The 20374-nt window shown below is 48.9% G+C and overlaps 2 protein-coding genes across 5 annotated transcripts; one reads left to right on the forward strand and one right to left on the reverse strand.

Annotated features, from left to right (window-relative positions):
* Nucleotides 1-558: 558 nt before the first annotated feature.
* Nucleotides 559-2641, forward strand: LOC100823423 (zinc finger protein CONSTANS-LIKE 3). Its single transcript, XM_003560336.4, has 3 exons — nucleotides 559-1636; nucleotides 1740-1895; nucleotides 2015-2641. The coding sequence occupies exons 1-3, from the start codon at nucleotides 992-994 to the stop codon at nucleotides 2312-2314; spliced, it is 1101 nt and encodes a 366-aa protein (XP_003560384.2). The 5' UTR covers nucleotides 559-991; the 3' UTR covers nucleotides 2315-2641.
* A 729-nt stretch (nucleotides 2642-3370) lies between these two features.
* On the reverse strand, nucleotides 3371-7026 carry LOC100846485 (PTI1-like tyrosine-protein kinase At3g15890). 4 transcript variants are annotated; one of them, XM_024457034.1, is made up of 4 exons: nucleotides 6341-7026; nucleotides 5992-6169; nucleotides 4910-5874; nucleotides 3371-4771 (listed from the first exon to the last, which is right to left on the reverse strand). In XM_024457034.1, the coding sequence occupies exons 3-4, from the start codon at nucleotides 4957-4959 to the stop codon at nucleotides 3532-3534; spliced, it is 1290 nt and encodes a 429-aa protein (XP_024312802.1). In that variant the 5' UTR covers nucleotides 4960-5874; nucleotides 5992-6169; nucleotides 6341-7026; the 3' UTR covers nucleotides 3371-3531. The 4 variants fall into 4 exon arrangements, with proteins under 4 accessions (XP_024312802.1, XP_003563351.1, XP_014756643.1 ...); XM_003563303.4 differs by having other exon boundaries at nucleotides 4910-5629; nucleotides 5716-6169; XM_014901157.2 differs by having other exon boundaries at nucleotides 4910-5634; nucleotides 5716-6169.
* Nucleotides 7027-20374: the final 13348 nt, after the last annotated feature.

Here is a 20374-nt window from a genome sequence, read left to right on the forward strand (position 1 = left end):
TATAGATGCATTCAGTCAAAGTTAACACATATTTTTGTTGGACGGAGGAATCAACATATAACATGCACAAGATTAGTACGCCGAACATATGTTCGTACAAAACTATTCATGCCTCTAACCAGTGTAGTCATGTACGGAACCTCGTGACAACATATCTAGCTGGTATTGTTTTTGGATTTTGCTATACCTCAGTGGCCTGACTTTTATATAGAGATAAGTTGATTACTCAACCATTGAATATGTGTTTTGCTTTAAAATCCGAAAGGAACGACGGAAAAAAGAGTAAGACGTATCCAAATATAATCGAACGACTAGTGTAGGTCAGGTGAGATTTAAGTTTCAAGCAACTGAGATATAGCCACACCACTATTTTTATCCCGTCTAATGATATTATGTCGGCCTGGATCAATCTACGCAGTGGCCTGAAGCTTTTCCCTTTCCAAGAAAACAGGGGCCTCGCCGACCCGACGTCGCTGTAAATAGTGCATCTTTAATCTCCCTCTCCGTCCCTGCGTCGCTGTAACAATGCACTATAATCCAGGATGGGACGAAAGGAGAAGATGAGGATAGGATCACGGGATTGCTACTACGGGTGCTGGATTATCATTGCCAGTCCCAAGCTGACAACCCACATTTGCATTCCATCGGTTGGCTCCCCCGAAAAGCCAACACCCAGCAGATCGAGCCGATCGATGCACGCGCCTGACGCCGATGTCTTCCACAAATCCCCAAATCCCCTCCAAAAATGAGATCCCACTGTGCCTCTTTATCCTGTAATAATCCCATTGCGTTTGCCCCGATTTCATTTCGCTTGGCTCCCGTTCCGCCACGTGGCCCAAGTCCCGGGTCACCGTCCCCCACCCACTACTATTACCTCCTCTGCCTTCTCCTCTAATCCTCCTCCATTACGCGCTCTCGATCGGCCATTGCTGCAGTGCCTGCCGAAACGAAGCTCTGTCAGGACGCCGACGTGACAACGGACGACTAAGCCATGATGGAGCTGCGCAAGTATTGGGGCGTGGGCGGGCGCCGGTGCGGGGCTTGCGTGGGCGAGGCGGCGGCGGCGGCGGTGCACTGCCGGACCTGCGCCTCGTACCTCTGCGGGGTGTGCGACGCGGCGCCGGAGCACGCGGGGCGCGCGCACGAGCGCGTGTGGGTGTGCGAGGTGTGCGAGGCCAGCCCGGCGGCCGTGACGTGCAAGGCGGACGCGGCCGTGCTCTGCGCCGCCTGCGACGCCGACGTGCACCGCGCCAACCCGCTCGCCCAGCGCCACGTCCGCGTCCCCATCTCCCCCATCCTCGGCTTCCACGGCGCGGCCATGGCCATGCGGGCGCCGGAGCTGGAGGAGGAAGAGGAGGAGGATCTGGCTCTGATCAACCTGAATGTGGAGGCGGGTAAGGGGGTGAAGCTGGACTTGCTCTTCTCCGACCTCGTCGACGGCCCCTACCTTGGAGGCGGGGGCGTCCATGACTTCGCCGCGCGGTTCAACGGCCACGCCGACAGCTGCCTTGTCCCCAGCGCCGGCGCCGTTGTCGAGATGGACTTTGCTTGCGGCATCGGCGCTGCCAAGCCGCCGCCGCCGTCGTCGTACGGCTCCTACACCGCCGCCGCGGCCACCAACTCCCTCGGGCACAGCGTCAGTTGCCCTGCCTTCTTCACACATCTCCTTCTCCATGCTTTCGCGTAAATCATCGAGATTTGGAGATGGCCGACACTTTTGAGTTGATATGTCTTTCCAGGGCTCTTCGTCGGAGGCCGGCGTGGTTCCGGAGGCGCCAATCTGCGGCGCCGCGGGGAGCTTCGAGCTCGATTTCACCCGAACTGAGCTTCAATATCCAGCACCCTACAACATGCCGATGCCGTACACGGCGGCTCCGCCTCCTCCGACCCACTGCGTACGTACTGCAATAAGCACCAAATAACAACAACCCCACCTTTAACTAATCAATCGATTAATTAATTAGGACGCATCCATAAACGATCACAGATAATCGAATCAATTAACGTGCTGCAGGTGCCGGCTGCGGCGGCGGCGGACAACATGGGGATGGTGGTGCCGGCGGCGGCGACGGGGGAGGAGAGGGAGGCGAGGCTGACGCGGTACAGGGAGAAGCGCAAGAACCGGCGGTTCGAGAAGACGATCCGCTACGCCTCCAGGAAGGCCTACGCCGAGTCCCGCCCCCGCGTCAAGGGCCGCTTCGCCAAGCGCAGCAGCCCCGGCGCCGACGACGACTCCGATGAGATCAACGAGGCCGCCGTGCCGCCGTCCTCCTACATGCTCGACTTCGGCTACGGCGTCGTGCCATCCTTCTGATACTCGATCACCGCCGTCGGCTTTGTACTTGTACCGATCGATCGACCGTTAATTCGATCATGTACATACGGTTAGGGGATTAATTAGTATAGTTAATCCCTTGGAGTTGAGCTAGCTCCATCGCGCTAGTGATCTAAGTTCCGGAACAGTATTATAGACTAATATGCTCGTAAAGTCGTAATATTTTGGATCTGCGAGTACAAGCAGTATAGCCGCCGCCGGCCACGAATAGATCAACCGTCGAATCATGCCGGTTGATTAAGTTATGGCAGCTCCGTTTTCACTGGTAAATTAATCAAATCACCATCGATCCTCTCCTGCCCTGCATGCTGTTGTGGTGTACTGTATCAGACTTTTTAAACTGTCTTTGAAGATTCTTCAGAAAATGTGTATACGAGCGACAGTGAAACCAACAATTAAAAAAAATTCTAACGTCAAAGAACCGGTTATATGTAGATCCTCACGTAAACATCAGGCACGGGCGGCCCATCTCTAATTTTATAATGGGCCCGAAGATGCCACACGATTCTGAAACATATCAAGGTTAGTTAATTGGAATAGCCATGAAAGATCCAAATGGCGCGCACAACGTTTTTGTCTGAAGAAAAAGGGACACTTTGCTTACCTAGCTAAACTGTCTTGAACTGCAGCTGTATGTATATGCATGGTTTCTCGTCACACTGCCTTACTGCCAAATGGTACATCCGAAATCAGCGAGACATTCAAGGCAAACACAGCCAGCTCGCGAGTCACAATCCATGCAGCAACAACGTTTGTAACTCTGCATCCAATATATAATTCCACTTCTTAAGAAGCACATGCAACAGCATTGTAAACTAGCTAGCTAGATTTTTTCAATCTTAATCCAGCTGTTTGAGAAATGAAATGTGTACACTGATGCATGCATCAAGTATTTAGAAGCTTCGAACGCTTTCGTTCAACAAGGAGATGTTTAATTTGTGTTTCCCATACCATACATGTAGTGTTTGTGTAGATGTTCAAGTACCATTTCAAGCATCGTTTCAAAGACGTCCAAAGTTCCATAAATCACAAAAGAGACTGAAGAGAAAGCAAACTATATAGTAAGGATTAATTTAACATACCAAGTCGGCCGTAGTTCTTCTTCTCCCAAATTAACTAAGCACAGGTTTACATCAACGAAATCAATATAACATATCTGGCATTGTGACACCACTAGAATACAGTTTTCCTCCTGATCAGATCTTGACAGCATTATTCCCTCCAAACCTCCTGACGTAGGTGTCACGCACCATGGTCTGCGCCGGCACTGGCATGGCGCCAAACACCCCGAAGTTTGCGCTGCTCCGGTCGTCCATCATCAGCGAGTACTCCTCGACCTCGTCGCTGCTCTGCTCCATGGCGTCTTCTTCTTCATCCTCCTCTTCCTCGTTTTCGTCCTCCTCGCCGGAGTAGACGCTGTCGACCTCCGTCTCCATGAGGTGGTCGGCGTACTTGACGCTCTCGAGCCTCACCGGCTTATTATTCCCGCCCTTGCCCGCCGCATCGTCCCCGGGTTCGCCGCGGAGGATGCGGACGACAGCCCGCATGTCGGGCCGCCGCTCGGGCTCTCCCTGCACGCAGAGCGCGGCAGCCTCGAGCACCTGCGCCAGCTGGGCTCCGTCGAATGAGCCTCGGAGGCGCGGGTCCACGAGGTCACCGAGCCGGCCCCTCGCGATGAGGGGCTCGGCCCACTCCGTGATGGTCCTCTTGGCCCCGGACGGGAGCCTTTCAATGGGCTTTCTCCCGGAGACGAGCTCGATCATCAGTATCCCAAAGCTATACACGTCGCACGCCCCGGAGACCTTCCCCCACATGGCGTACTCGGGAGCCAGGTACCCCAACGTGCCCTTGACCCGAGTCGTCATGTGGGAGACCCCGTCAGGAACAAGCTTAGCAAACCCAAAGTCAGCGACAAGCGGCGCAAAGTCAGAGTCAAGGAGCACGTTACTGGCCTTGATGTCGCGGTGGATGATAGCCGGGGAGGCCTCGTGATGCAGGTGCACGAGGGCCTCGGCGGAGCCCATGATGACCCGCATGCGGCGGGCCCAGTCCAGGGTGTTGTCGGCGGCGAACTGGCCGTGGAGGTGGGAGAGCAGGCTGAGGTTGGGCATGTAGTCGTAGACGATCATGCGCTGGTCGGCCCCCGCGGCCGAGCCCGCGCAGTACCCCCGGAGGCCCAGGAGGTTGCGGTGGCGCACGCGGGCCAGGACCTCGACCTCCACGGCGAACTCCATCTCGGCCTTGGAGGTGTTTGTGTTGGGCTTGAGCTTCTTCACGGCGATCTGGAGCCCGTCCGGTGTTTTGCCCCAGTACACGCTCCCGAAGCCGCCTTCCCCCAGCTTGTTCTCCTCGCTGAACCCTCCCGTGGCCGCGTGGAGCTCCTTGTAGCTGAATATCCTCCACGTTGTGTTGCCCACCGACGACGTGCTCACGCACCTGGATATAAACACAAACATGTACAAAAACTTCCATGATTTCCAGTAATATTGCCAGAATAGTACTACTCTTTAAGATGAGAAATGTTGATTGAATTCGAAGGTGTGCAAGAGGTATCATCTTGTTGCGTGTGCGTACCCGTGCTCGACCTTCTCGGAGCCGCAGCAGCAGCTGGCGGCGGAACCCATGGCGACGCCGGCCGAGCTCAGGATCCGAGTAAACAAACGGTGATCGAGCTGAGCTTAATTTGTGCGTAGGAGAAGCTCTGGGCTCTCGGTCAGCTGGAAGAGTTAACTAGCTGGGTGAGGCGGAGATAGGAGGCAAGGCAAAGCTAGTGTCCAGATACTTATGGTGTTGGCGTTTACGGCGACGGCCAACCATGGCCGGCGGAGATCTTTATGCCTACTATGCCTTCTGCTCTTATGGGTTTGACCTGGTTTAATTTGGTTTAGTGCTAATTTTGGTGTGATACACAGTAATAAGGAGCGTGTGTGTATGTATACGGAATGGCTTGGCCTCCATGTGGAAGACTGGCATTGGGGCCATGGAGCAGCCGATCGATGGAGCGCCAATTGCAGGAGCCGGAGCAGGGGTTGCCGCCATAAACAAGAAAAACTTGCGTCAGCGTTCCATTGTGTGTCTGGGCTGCACAGTCTGCCTGGCGAATCGGTCCTCTCCATCTGTTCCTCCGTTGTTACCTGGCTGAAGCATAAGCATCTTCAATTCTTTGTTTAAAAAGCACGAGCCTTCCGGCTGCCGTCGATTTTGCCCGCCCGTGTAACTCATCTCTTCCCCCGAAAGTCGAAACAAGTCACTTATTTCCGTAGCCCACTCTTGATCTTGGGTACAATAAGTAACCTAGACTAGGGGAAAGTTTGAGAGTGAAAAACTGTTACCATTAGTAGTCCATGTGGATGATAAAATTGGAACAAGACGAAGCATACATGTTTCAGCATGCAGAAGGGGTAGGGCCATTTGATTCGGGAGATCGTTGTTCATCCAGCTCCCTCAAGACAGGATTGTTACGATGCTCTGCGAGTTTCAGCTGCAAGTGTTGTTTGACTGCTTCGCTGTAGGAGACCTTAAGCCAGACTTCCCTGAGTCTACCAAAGGAATTGTATGATACAGCAAATCTGACATCAGTTTACTTGCACTGGCTGAAAAAATACTAATGCTTAAGCGGGCTTTGCTTAAGGAGATAAAACCAAAGGAACACTAACAGTTGAACTAGCTTTGTGACATTTTGGTGAACACTTGGTGGGCACGCTTGTAAGCAATATAAGTGGCACTGCAAATGACCCACAGATCTGGAAAGATTAACGAATCTCATCATCCCGAGGAGTGGAGACCTCGAGTGATTTGTTGCTGAACACATTGTGCGTTCCGTGGTTGATATTCCTGCAAATGAAAGGGAGGAAAAGTCAGCAAATAATGTTTAGCCTGGACAGGAATTGGTGGTGGAAGCATGAATCCGAAGACATGAGGAAGATCAGGGAGAATTTTAAGAGTGAGGGGATTGGCAGGAAGGTGGATGGACAGGACAGACTGATGGAGAGAGTTACCAATTACCAGTAGACAACACGATGGAGCAGAGCACTTGCTGTTGCGCGGAGAGAGGCTTTGAAGGGTGGCCGCCGTCGATAGCAGCACGGTGAGACTTGCATTGCTGCGACATTTGGTCGAACAGTTGAGCTGCGGCGCGCGTCTGCTCGATCGACATAGCCGTGGCCGGCGGCGCGGCCGAGAGAGAGGGGCTGCAGTGCACACGAACCCCTCGCTGCTCTTCGCCAGTGCCGCGATCCCGCGGCGACGACGGGGCCGCCCGGGCCGTCGGCGGCGGGGGCTCCGTACGAGCGGTGGCCATTGGCATTCTCTTCAGGTCCTTCCGATCTTAGTGATAGCCGCCTCTTCTTTCAACCCCCTTCAGAAACATCTTCTCCCCTGCCTTCCATGGCGGCCTCATGCGGGGCTACCACGGTGACCTTCGGTGACAACGAAAGTCGGCGATCCTTCTCTGCATCCTCTTGATCTGTTCTCCGCCGCGACGGCGAAGGCGGCGGCCCTTCACTTCCTCGGCGACAGCAGTGCGGCAACCTCGGGGCTCACAGTGGCTGCCCACCCCAGAGAACGGCCGCCGGCCGGATTTCGGTGGGAATCAACAGCGCGGGGCACAGAGGAGGGGAGGCGCCCGCGGCCTCAGCTCGGGGTAACTAACCGCAACTGCATTAGCATTTGAAATCTGTTATGTAATCTTTTCGTTCCATTCTAAAATTTCTCAAGTGCATCAAGTGTATGGTTATTGTCTTTTCCTTTTCCTTGGCATGTGATGAATTGAAGCATATTTTCCATCAAGGTCCAGCTTTGGTGCATACCTCATTGTGTGGGTTTGAGAAAGAACAGTAGAAAATTGGGACCTTTCAATCTCTAAAATTAACTTCATTATTTAAATTTTTTTTCGAAAAGATGTCTGTCATTGTAGAAGGACTTCTCTAAATGCAACGATTATCATACCTATAGCCATCTGATAGAATTTATATTTTTCATGATCTCGCATTTTGTGTTTGTACATTCAAACTCTGCGAGGCAAATTATTATGTATCTGGACATGTTGGGAACATGCGGATATACTGCTGATTGCCATTCTGGCATATGAATTTGGGGTTCATGATTAGAATACACATCCAATTCTTAACCCAGTGTTAGATTGCACTTCTTTCTATATCCCAGGACAACCATGACACGATTTCTTTGAAAGAACGGTAGATGCAACGGTTTCTTTGAAAGATGACAGTCCATGTGGTAATCTGACAGGTGGGATCAGGGTTACGTGGCATTAGTCAAACCGTCACGTTAAACGGTCAGAGAAGCACATGCACAATTAGGATTTGAGATGAACCACTTAAAAAACTATTATGACATAGACGTGTATTTTGAAAGATTAGGACTAACTTGATACCTTTGTGAAAGAATTAGGATTGCGGGTACATTTTACTCTTCACAAAATGGTCATCACAAAATAGCTAGGCCTATTCACAACTTCTATGATTTTGGCGCCCACAACATAGGGTTTTTATGTGGATAACCGGAGCATTTGTGAACGGATTTAAAGTGATTTAAGGTCAACTGTGACGGATTGTTGTGATGTTTTAGGGTTTAGGGTTTATGATGTTAGTGTTTTGCGCGGTAGAATATTGGTAAGGTTTTTGGCCGTCGGTTTACTTCTTTACTCGCTAATCCTCAAAAGTGCGGAGATCATCGGGGAGTGCGGGGATGCCGGGTGGGAAGAACGAAGGACTCGATCGACCAGGTCAAGGATCGGGATTTTGACCGAATGGGTCGTGGACCTGCAGCTAAAAAGTTCTGAGAAACATACGAGGGTTATATGCAAAAAATATGACGACCCCTTTAGCCAGCTTGTCATGCCACGGTGGATTTTGTACTAATCTGCTCCCCCTTACTAAGTTGATGGATGATTAATTCAGATTTTACAAGTCTTTTTATGAAAATGTGCATACCAGTTTCATGGGTAAAGGATCGCAAAAATAAAAGTGTCATTTTTTGAGAAATCAACGGGGGAGGTAATCCCCACCTGAATACCGAGAGGCCGGAGCAAGAACATATGAAAAAAAAGCGTCATTAGGCAATCATAACGATGATCATAAAAAAAACTGCATAAAAAATGCCGTTGCTACGGGCAGGAACCGTATAATAATTCTCAGTGGGCTTTTGTGCGGACAAGAGCGTGCCTTTTGTGCGGAGTATCTTGGTTGGTGTGTTTGGCTTGAAATTAAGCTTTGGAATAGGAGTTGCTGTGAGCGTGTGCGTACACACAGGGACAGTGCTTATGCAGAGCAGAGGGTCTCCTTTCTGATCGCTGCTATCGCTGCTATGTAAGGGCAGGCCCCGCGCGCCGCCGACCGGCCGGTGCGTCGTGTCGTATCTGCATCCGCTATGAACCTATGATGACGGCCTCTCTCTGCGCTAGCTAGCTTTTCACATGTACTATGTGTTGGATACTGCGATAACATTTTCACAGAACCACTCATTCAACCGTTAACTCTTTTTTACCGTACCTAACTTCTTTGAGTTTTATATATGGTACGTGGGCACGGCAAACCCATACAAGAAACTCTGTCAGACCCACACAAAAGTGGCAGATTTGTGTGTTATTTGAGAAGAACTACCTCGAGGGTTTTAAGGCTGTTTGGTTTGGTACCAACCCACGTCCAGACAATTTTGACGCGCTCGTGACTCCAAAAGCTGTTGGTTCATCAACACGTCGCTTGCAAAAAATCATCCGCGGTAGTTTATTTTTACGCCCACTGAAAAGCTCGGTGCGAAATCCTCCGCCAAATCGGCGTGGGTGGTCTAAAACCAAACGAGCCCTTTGATTCCTTGAGAAAAGACTCTCTGTTGGCTCTTCGTACCTGATTTTGTCCTATGCAGGTTCAGTGATACACCGATGCCATGAGCCCATAACCACATAATGTGTTAATCATAGGTACCCATGCATGCACTGCACGCACTGAGCCGAACCTGCAGCTAGCCTTGACCGCATATATATATCGACCGCCGTACGTGGTCCATATATGGTCATATGATATGCTTCCGGCTGTGGAGGTAGGCCCTAGCTTCCTGCCAGAATGCGACAGCTCCATCGCACCTAACAGTAGTACATTTGGCTTGGCCTCAGGCCTGCTCCTACGAGGACTGGCGAGCGCTTTTGGGAGCGAAACAGAGAGAGATCTAGAGAGGCCGAGGACAAAGCGACAGCCAGCGCACACGGTGGGGATAGCTAAGCGTGGATGCTGGAAAGCTAAACTCAGGCGGTGAGACCCATTTTCTGTCCATTTTGTGGTCATTTTGGTTCGTATGTGTCGTGGTCCGGACAGACTTTGTAGTTTGGATTTGCCAGTGTCCCAACAGGACCACCCATTTGGTCCGTTTTACTGGTTATACACATGCGCGGGCCACGGGAGAAAAAAGTTACAAAAGAAGAACAAGCGCAGTGCAAATGTGATGTCTGTCCCGACCCATTTCCAACCCAAATTTGGGATGAAAATGGGTCGTGACGAACCGAAATCCGGACGCGAGCGGAAATGAGTCGCCCCGTTGGAGGGCGCGTTTTGTCCCCGCTGGTCTTCCCGTTGGAGTTGGCCTAATTAATTAGGATTCAATATACGGTTCGTCTTTTCCTGTTTTTTTTTTATCTGTAACTGTTTTGGTTCCCTCTTCTTAATGCAAAGGCAAAACACCTGTCAATTTAGTTTCAAAAGAAAAGAAAAATACTACCTTGTTTAGGGGTTGTAAGGATACATCGTCGGATTCTGCAGCGCCCCTTGTGGGATTTAGGCCACTCCAGGTGTTTTCGTTTTTTTTATTAGTTGTAAGCTTGTCATGTCATTTAGACACACGTACACCTCCAAACAAACTAGCTTTCCTTAATTTTGTCAGCTGAAAGCTTAATCAAGGTGTCGCTAGCTGTAGCACTGCAGTATAATATTGCAGTCCTCTTCATCATTTGGACCATCAAGATGTGTGACCTGATCTCGTGCCAGCCCGCTATATAGCACCCCTTCAAGCTTTCAAGGGTGCGAACCGTACGTACTGTTGCCCTGTCATATTTAGTCCACACAATGAGTTAAGCACATATGACACGTACCATCAGCGGAAAGGACAGCAAGCCCTGGACCAGCCGTTTTTTTACTACACTTATGAGCGCGTGTGTTCTTTTTCTTCGAGGAAGACGCAAAGCTATCGGCATCGAGGCTTATTAACAGACCTGATAGCTTGGGTGCTAGATCGACGAAGGCGAAATATTATATATACTCACTTCGATCCATGTAGTGTCTTGAATTAAATGCAGTACAAATTAGTTAGTATAATTTTGTATTAAATTCAAGACATTTATCATAGATCGGAAAAAGTAGAGGAAGAAACTCACTGTTTTTACGGGGTAACGCCCCGGTGTGGCAAGGTATTGAACATGCATGCATGGGCTTCATCTACTCAAGAAATTAAGGTACTATTATCGTCGCATTGGTGATGGACGATCGGTGAGATGCTGGAAGGATCCATGGATTCCTAGGGACATGTCACGCCGACCGTTTGCAGGGTACCTGCAGATTTAATCGGGTGTCCCAGCTTTTACGAGATGATGGCACATGGAATGAAGTGCGGCTGCGAAAGCACATGCATGAGGTGGACGTTGAAGCCAGGGCCGGGCCGGCAAAATCCGTGGCACTGTGAGAAACTTTAAATCGGGCCCCGTCTGTAAATGTCCTTGTGTCCTTTTTTCACATACAATTAAATCTTGTTCTTTTTATTTCCCGTTGCCCTTTTGTGCATTAGATTCATGTTTTGTCATGATGACTTGATTATTGAAACACTAGATACAAAAGATGAATAATCAAAATTGGGAATTTCCTTGATTAGGTAGACCGGGTAACTCATCCTGTGAGTGTCCGCGTCTGTTCTCGGAGCCGGACCAGTCTCTCAGAGGTGCTCATAAGAATAGGACGTGCATGCGTGTGTTCATATGGGTGAGTGTGCGTGCGTACTTGTGAGTGTCTGCGTCTATTCTGTGTTTCCTCAAAAAAAAAGGTAGACCGGGTAACTCACCTCGTGTCCTGATCAAACAGCTACGATGCTGCTCTAAGATTTAATGAACAGTACGAGTATACTAGTTTTTCTATTAGAATTTTTTTTCATTAAAACACTATGAATATAAATCTAGTTTCAATGATCTCGATGCGAGAAAAACAAATGTGAAAACCATGCGTAATTCAGATGCACCATTTCAAAGTTATTTAAGTTCATTATTTTGATATTTGAATAATATGTACATTTTTTTTCAAAAAAAAATAACATGTACATACAACAAAATCATCTCTATCGCGGGAATATAAAATGCAGACGAAAAGAAACCCACGAAATTCCTGCGTGTCACACATCGGGCGACACTTCCGAGAGGCGGGCCTTTTCCTACGGATCGTTCCCACGGGTCCAGCCGCACAACCCGACTACTTTCTCCTTTGCCTGCTGCAGTGCGTCCAGGTGAGCAGATTTTGAAGAAAACGCTGATGGTTGCATACTAACAACTCAAAAAATTAGGCCCTCCCTAATCTGGGGCCCTGTGCGATCGCACCGGCCGCACTCCCATCGGCCCGATCGCACTGACAGTCAAGCTCTAGCAGAAGGACATTGTTAACCATCCGGGACATTGGTCTATTAGAGTTTATCTTTCTCAAATTATATCTACCCATTCTAAGCTGAATTTCCAGATTTATACACTCATAACGATAATAATACTCTTACTCATCAGCTTGCCAGGGCAGCAAAGAATAGACGTCGCTGTTAATGAATAAAATTCTCTTCTTAAAAAAAAAAAGTCAGACGGAGCAACAAATTATAAAGGGGAACCGGGGAAGCAGGCCGGCCGTACGTAGGGGCCCCTTTCAAGCAGCGAGAGACCGAAGCCCCTGTTCCTCCATGGCCTAGGCCTAGCCATTGGTGGATGGATCTTTCTTATTACCAGACGGAGCTGCGGGGTTGTGGCGCCCGCTAGCACTCCTTCGAGCTTTCAATCATTGCCACATTTGAGTTAATATCGGTGCAAACTGTTGCCCTGTCATACGTACTCCACACAACGAGTTAAGCACATATGACATCATCAGCAACACAGCAAGCCCTAGGCCAGCCGCTTTTTTTTCGACACTGTATGAGTGTGTGTTTTTTTTTCTTTGAGGAAGAAGCTATCGGCATGACCACTGCGCCTGCGTCTACAGTGCTTGGAAGAAAAAAAATCGCTTGTCGGAAGCACATGGCGTGCCACCTAGCGCCGTCACCACCACACGGCATGCCGCCGCGCCGCCGCCGCCATGTGTTTCGCATGTGCAGAACACGTCTTTCCGTGCCGCATTGTCACTGCTACAGAAAGCTTATCAGTAACGATCGGGGACGCCGTTACTAACGTCCTGTTACTGATGATGGGTATCATCAGTAACAGTCGCTGCAACCGTTACTGATGTACCTATCATCAGTAACGGTCTCTGCGGCCGTTACTGATGTACCATCATCAGTGGCGGGCGGCCCGACCCAACCGTTACTGATGAATACCATCATCAGTGACGGTCACATTTCTGCGCCCGTCACCGATGATATGTACATCAGTAACGGTCGCTTTGCCACATCAGTGTCGGGCGAGCGACCGACACTGATACATTTTCAGTAATTACAAAAATAATTAAAACCAAAGAAAATACACAGAAAAATATATATTTGAATACACAGCACGGCACATCATAGCACAGCACAGAAAAATACACAGCCACATCATTTAAAGCATACAAATGTATATAAAGCCGCATCATTTAAAGCATATAAAGAATACAAATGTATCTCACTTCACGACATTGATTACAAAGTGTCAAAATTTCATAAAAGCATATAAAGAATACAAATGTATCTCATTTCAAGTTTGAAACTATTGTTGTGGGTGAACCCTAGTCACCACTTAATCCACGCGTTCGTAGAAGTCATCACTAGGCTTGATGACCTCATTGTTGATGAGATGGGCGAACTCCCTTTGAATGTCATACATGACCCATTTAGGTCGGTGTCCCATTGTCATTCGGAGCCGCCAGTACTTCTTCCATCGCCGCGACTGACCCCTTCCACTCAGGCTTGAACATGCTGGCTATGACGATTTTTTTCGAAACGTCATGGGTTGGTCCAAAACCTAATTGCCACATGACCCTGTGACAGAAACGAAATATCGTCATGAGCAAAAACGTCATGGATGACTAAAATTATACCTTTACCTCTCCATGACGTTCTTTGTGACATTCTAGTTAGACAAAAAAAGTGCTTGCTAAAATTATTTTTGTTTCCTAGTGCACATTTTTTTTTCTTCTGTTTTCCCATTTGCAGCGCTGGGCCAATATGGCTTGTGGCTATCGCTAGCTAATGGGCCGGTTTAACTATTTTCCTTTTATTTACTCATTTATACCAGGAAATAGCACGGATGTGACAGCAGTAGTAGCCACAGAACACGCTGCCGGGCCGGCTGTTGCTGGCAAGGGAACCTGTGGTTGTGGTGAGGCTCGTCTTTATAGCCTTTACCAGCTAGTTTTCCCTTGGTCGCCACTTTCCAGGCAGTGTTAATGAGTGATTTGATGGGTTTCCAGTACCGACCTCGAACACCCTTATTCGGAAGTAGTGAATCGAAGTAGTACACCGCGGACCAAGGCAAACAAATGAGTAGTGTCACCCAATGGTTTCTGTTTTCAAAAGAAACAAACTTTAGTATCTAAGGGTGTATAAGAAAGACTGAATTAGAAAAAACAAACGGTTCCATATATAAAATTCAACTTACTCCAAATTAAGGAAGAAGAGGATAAACTCATGGTCCGCGTATTTCTCCGGACATGCCACCAAGTATTTAGATGCCAGGGTTCTTGAGGGATCCTTTTCTGGCTCAAGACACGATGTCACCGTAGTTGAACACCACGGGGTTTAGAATGGCTACTTTTTTGACCTCCATTCGCTGCATTTCCCTTATTTGGTAGGCAGACCACAGCCTTAAGAGGTTGATATCAAGCTTTTGGCGGTTGAAGAGGTGGAACAGTTTGTTGAACTCCACAGCAAAGGTGATAGGACGTTCCTGAATGTTCTCAGTTTCTTGGTCAAAGAAGCCATATCTCGTGGGATTCGAACATTGATTTGTTGGGCATGCTGTTGCCAAATGCTGTTGAGAACCAGTTGATGCTTGGATGTAGAACTAATGAAGCTCTTGCATCTCTCTGGACACGGCACGCAGGGAATCTTCGGTGACCATCTGTATTCCAGGATAGTAAATAAGCACCCAGTCAAACTCTCTAGCCACGAAATAGGATCCGTCTTCGAATCTCTGACCTTGACGGGGGTTCTTCATGAGAATGTCAGGCCTATTGTCTTCCCAGACTCCAGTTATGTCAGGCACATAGTGCATCTCATCTTGATTGACATTGGAGGAGTCTTTGATGGTCTTGCCGCCGCGCCCCCTCTTTTTATGCCTCCTCTTATTGTCTCATGTCTTTTGCTCCTCTGCCTTGTACTTGTCATCGATCTTGCGGCCACCCATGGACTCAGGGGCACCCAAGAGAGAGAAGGTAGGAGGGACACTTCCAGCCTGTGCCAACCCTGTGGTCTTGCTATCTTTGAGCTGTGGAGACATCGACATTGCCCGCTCTTCATCTCCGCCGGCATCGACAGGAGGAAGTATCCTAGGGGAAAGGCCGAGCGGCGATTGAGGGGTACCTTTGTGGGTGGAGGGAGATGGAGTCATAGATGGCCGGCGCTGGTTGTAGAGAGATACCAAGCTCCTAGGCCACATAATGCGGTAGTTTGGACAACCGCCTAGGATATCCACGCCTTCCTCCGGAGCTAGAGCGATAGCATAATCACGATGCTCCTCGACGACGGTGTCCACCATCACACTCACTTGTGTGTCGTTCATAAGAATGCCGTGCACCAGTGGCGGTGATTGCCTGGGCATCAGGCGGCCAATGGCGCCTACAGGCTTCCCAGGCTTGTTTACGTGGATACGACACTTCACCGGTGCCTGCGCATAACAAGAAGAAGGCATATGTGTGTAAGATCTTTATTCATGAAGGTAAGGAGTGAAAATGAGTTTGAAAAATATGCTTACAAGGATGTTGTCACTCGGGCCCAGATCGTTATCCCGGATGCCCTCGCTTGGGTCCGGTTGGCTAGTGGGGGGGTTGTCCATGGTAGGAGCCGGGCTGTAACCTGGGGTGTATGTGTCATCGTCTTCCATACGTGTGTCGGAGGCGGCGCTGCTCTTCAGCTGGGTGCTCTTTCGTGGGGGAAGAGGAGGAAGGAGGTTCCTCAAACCTTCCACTCCTCCCCCGAGTATGGTGTCAAGGGCGGGGTGGTCTTTGGCCAATGCCGACACCAAATGATGGACGGCTTGCACTGCATATTCTCTTGACACCTCTTGACACACCATAGATGTCTGCTCTCGCGCCTCCGCCTTAGCTTGTTCTATTATTTCAGCAGAGGCGGGGAGCTTTTTCTGGACCCTGTTTCGCTTCGGAGCAGGCGGGAAATAATCATCCTAGCAAGGCCCTTCGCCTTCCCCTAAAACACGGCCCGTGTGCTCCGCATTTTGCAAGCCGGCGGTCACAGCCGACTCCCACCTCTTGCTCTGCACGGAGTCGGCGGATGTTTCTGACCTCTTGCTCTCCTCCCATTTGTGGCTATTTTCCTGTTATCATAGAAGACAGGACGTGAGTCTATATGGATCAAGAGTGTCATAATTAATACCGAAAACAAATTAATGCACGTGAACCCTTACCGTAAATTTTTTAACAGGCGGCTGCATTGGCTCAATGCCCGCCCACTCCTCTGGTGTCATGTGTTGACGTGCATATTCTCTAGCACGTTGGTCCTCCAGCATGTTATGCACTGGAGGCACCCTGCCTGCCGCCTTGAGAATTCGGTCCTGCTTGCGCCAGACTTTCTTCTTCCCCTCTTTCCCTACACTCCCTAGCCTATGGTTCAAGGGTTTCCTCGCGCGCAACGCCCTCATACGTTCACTCTTCGCAATGAAGGCAGGGTCAGACGATTCCTTCTTGAATGTTTCCCATCCGGCCTCATCAGTTATCGACGGCCATTTCTTCTTGATGATCTCATAGGGTTTGTCCATCCACTTTCTAGCGGTACGTTTCCAATTAGCAAGACCATTCCGCACTGCTATGTTGATGGGCGCTAGGAATCGCTCGCGCCACTCGTCAGTGACTTGGAACCTCCTTGCAACGTCCGCAATGCACGTGTTTCTAACAACTTCGGAGATGTCACTCCACTCGTTGGTGATCTTGCAATACTTACGTGCAACGGCTCCACAGGTGGTTGCGAAGGCCTTCTGTGCCCTCTCAGACGACTCCGGGCGGCCTCTGTCAGGTGCCTGGTGAACCACGGAACAAAACTCCTTCAAGTTGTGCCCCCCCCCCCTCGGCGTCTTCTTCCTTGGCTTCTTAGCCGTAGAAGCAGTTGTCTGCGGGTTACTCTCTTCCACCCGTCGTTCGTTGTCGCGCTCTTCTGAATGAGAGCTACCTTTGGCAGAGCTAGGTTCGCCACCAGAGCTGGCAATTTGCTCTCCCGATGAAGACTTTTCATCGACACGATTTACCTCCTCAGGAGCTACGTCCTTAAGAACTGATTTCTGGCTACTCTTGCCCATTTCGTACCTATGCCATCAAAACCATCAAATATATATCGGCCGAAAATTTCGGCATGACGTATGCTAAAAAACTAGCAATTTTTGTCTACTAGGAGCTCGAAACTTGCATAAAAAACCCACCCGCGTATGTACCCCCTCGGCACGATGGCCGGCCCCTTCTCCAACGACCCGACATGATGGTCGGGCCCACAATTCACATAAATGAAGCACTTTCCAAAGCAAAAAATCATCACACCTAGCTAAATTCATATACAACATGTATATAGCATAAGTAAACTGCATGTATATAAATCCTAAATTACTCTAAGATCATAAGTAAACAACATGTATATAGCTAAAATCATATACTCTAACACTAACCTAAATTATATAAGTAAACAGCATGTATAAATCATATACAACATGTATACATCAGGGATGAAATCATATACAGCATGTATATAGCTAAAATCATAACACTAACCTAAATTACTCTAACACTAACCTAAACAAAATTGATGTTCTTGACTAGATGTATATAAATCCTAACCTAAATTACTCTGACATAAGTGTGATTTTTTTTAATTTTACGGGCATGTGCTAGAAACATAAGTCAATGTCAGAACATAAGTCACTGGAATATGCCTGATGGTAACAACACCATGAGTTATGCAGATCTGAACTTAAACTAATTGAGTCCCGAAGTTGAAAGAAGCAGCATGTTTTAATGAAAAGGTGGACCACAGTTGTGTGAGTTTTAATTGAGCAACCTTCAGATTCTATCATTTTCAAGTAACACCTAGATTCAGTTTATGATTTACATACATACACAAACAAATGACCATTTCTGCAGAGATGAATTAGTATTGACGAGATCCTGCTCTGACATTCTCTATAAGAAACCGCGATGGGATTAAAAAATAATGCTATTGTTATTATAATTTTCGCAATGATATTCACACAAACAGTTGAGTTGATACAATCATACAAATCACCGTGGTACCTTCTAACTGATATGATGTTCCACTAATGACTATGATATCATATATCACGAGTTGATACAATCATACAAATCACGACTACCTAAATTACTCTAACTCTAACACTAGCCTAAATCAAATTAGGGTTAAAACAAGGGTCAGAGGAGAGGGAGGCAGAGGAGCGCGCGCACCTAGGGTTAGGAGGATGGCGTCGGGGGTGTCGCGGAGGGAGGCGGCGGCGGGCTCGACGTGGAGGAGGTCGACGACGGCATTGGGCTCGGGCAGCGTCGGGCTCGGGGACGGCGGCGGGCTCCGGGGGCGTCAGGCTCGGCGGCGGCAGGCTCCAGGCGCGGTGGCGGCGCTCGGGGCGAGGATGATGAGACACGGGCTCGGGGTGGAGGAGGAAGACGGCGCGGGCTGGGGCTTGGGGACGAGGAGGAGGTCGACGACGGTGTCGGGCTCGAGGGCTCGGGGACGGGGAGGAGGTTGACGGCGATGGCGGCACGGAGATCCGGCAAGGCTTCGCCCGCTAGGGTTGATGCGCCCACTGCTGGTCTGCTAGGAAGCGTCGCGCAGGCGAGAAGAATAACGGGGTAGGGTTTCGGCTGTTCCTTTTATATGCCGAAGCACATCAGTGGCGGTCGCCTTCCCGCGTGACCGTTACTGATGAGCACCTATACATCAGTAACGGGCGAGCCACTAAGCAACCGTTACTGATGTGCGCACATCAGTAACGGGCGACATAGCGACCGACCGTTACTGATGAGCACCTATACATCAGTAACAGTCATACATCAGTAACGGTCACAGAGTAGTTGACTGTTACTGATGTGCTCCTATGCTTGTTGGGCATTTGTACCAATTTAAATTTAGAAAACCTGTCCCTTTGAAATTATGTTTGAGGAATAAATTCATGCATTTCTCTAGTATTTGTGCTACATTAAATTCAAAAAATTCATCACATGCATACACAAAAGTACATCGATCACACATAATTTCACTTAGTACAAAATTTGCATTCAAATTCAGTACAAGTACATTACAATGTGACTACTAGTGCTTCTCCTTCCTTCGGTAAGTCATAACTTGACTCCTCGCAGTAGTGCTTCTGAGGTAGGTGTTTTGTGGTATTTTCTCGCTCTCGCTCCCATCATTTCTTCTTTTCCCTCTCCTTTTCCTCGTTAATATCGTGCGTTTCGCTTCTTCGTCATCTGCGGCGGTCGTCGGATCATGGAAACCTTCATAGTCTTCTTGTGAAGTAACTTCGTCCACTCCAACAATGCTTTTTTCCCCTCTTCTTACTACGACGCGGCCTTTATTTGTCGGGTCGTCTATGTAGAATACCTGCTAGCATTGTTTAGCAAAGACCCATGGTTCCTCTCTTGCCGGGATTTTTTTCACATCAACTTGTTCACGAGGGATCTCAGGAGGTAGCACCATCGTCGTGAACCTGTGATTTCTTCTTTGTCACCTTTGGTCCATCTTACACGGAACATTGGGATCTTTGTGATCGAGTACTCCAATTCTCAGATCTCCTCGATAACACCGAAGAGCGCTTTGGTTTTGCTGTTGTCGTCGGTCGCGGTCTCAGAAGTCATGACTACACCACTATTTTGATATGTGCTTTTACGGTCCTGAGACGCAGTGTAGAAGTTATAGCCGTTGATCGCATATGATTGCCAAGTAGAGACGTGGTAAGCAGGTTCTCGTGACAAACATGCAACCGTCTCTTCAGATTCATTGGTCGTCTCCCTGCCATATCAATAATTCTTCAGCCACGCTGCGAATGTTTTATTGTGCTCCCAGTGGATCCAGACTTCTCCTCTTTTAGGGTTTTTATTTCGCAGTTGTTCCATGTGCATTTCCTGATAAGGCCGGCAGCAATCGACAGTTTGCAACACAACCAAATGTGCTCTTTCAAAGTCATCTTCCCTTCCTCTTCCATAGACATTAAGGAATGTATGTCCAAGGCCACCTTCGCCATCGAGCTTGCCCTTGTGCCTTGATTCGGGAGCACCTATTGATTCTTGATCGGCCAACCAATCCGTGCAGAACTTGATGCACTCTTCTGCCCTAAAGCCTTCCACGATGCTACCTTCCGGACGCGATCTGTTACGAACGTACCGCTTCAGAACCCCGTTGTATCGTTCAGGGCCATACATGTTATGCAGGAACGAGGGCCCTAGGGACAAGATCTCATCGTATATGTGGATCATTAGATGGACCATGATATCAAAGAATGTTGGAGGGAAGAACATCTCGAGTTCGCACATAATCTGTATCATACTATGCTGCAGTATCTGGCATCGTCTAACGGTAATTGACTTCTGCGAGATGTTGTCAAAGAATTCAGAAAGCTTCATGATTGTCTCCCTTACGTGCGGCTCCATGATACCTCTT

The sequence above is a fragment of the Brachypodium distachyon genome, chromosome 1, assembly GCF_000005505.3.
Source record: "Brachypodium distachyon strain Bd21 chromosome 1, Brachypodium_distachyon_v3.0, whole genome shotgun sequence".
Lineage (NCBI taxonomy): Eukaryota > Viridiplantae > Streptophyta > Magnoliopsida > Poales > Poaceae > Brachypodium > Brachypodium distachyon.

Bases quoted from the DNA above. Each gene is read 5' to 3' on its own strand.
- LOC100846485 (XM_024457034.1), bottom strand. From the start codon at position 4,959: ATGGGTTCCGCCGCCAGCTGCTGCTGCGGCTCCGAGAAGGTCGAGCAC. The intron at 4,772-4,909 runs GTACGCACACGC...GTTTATATCCAG, and splicing joins TCCGAGAAGGTCGAGCACGG to GTGCGTGAGCACGTCGTCGG.
- LOC100823423 (XM_003560336.4), top strand. From the start codon at position 992: ATGATGGAGCTGCGCAAGTATTGGGGCGTGGGCGGGCGCCGGTGCGGG. The intron at 1,637-1,739 runs GTCAGTTGCCCT...ATGTCTTTCCAG, and splicing joins CCAACTCCCTCGGGCACAGC to GGCTCTTCGTCGGAGGCCGG. The intron at 1,896-2,014 runs GTACGTACTGCA...AACGTGCTGCAG, and splicing joins CGCCTCCTCCGACCCACTGC to GTGCCGGCTGCGGCGGCGGC.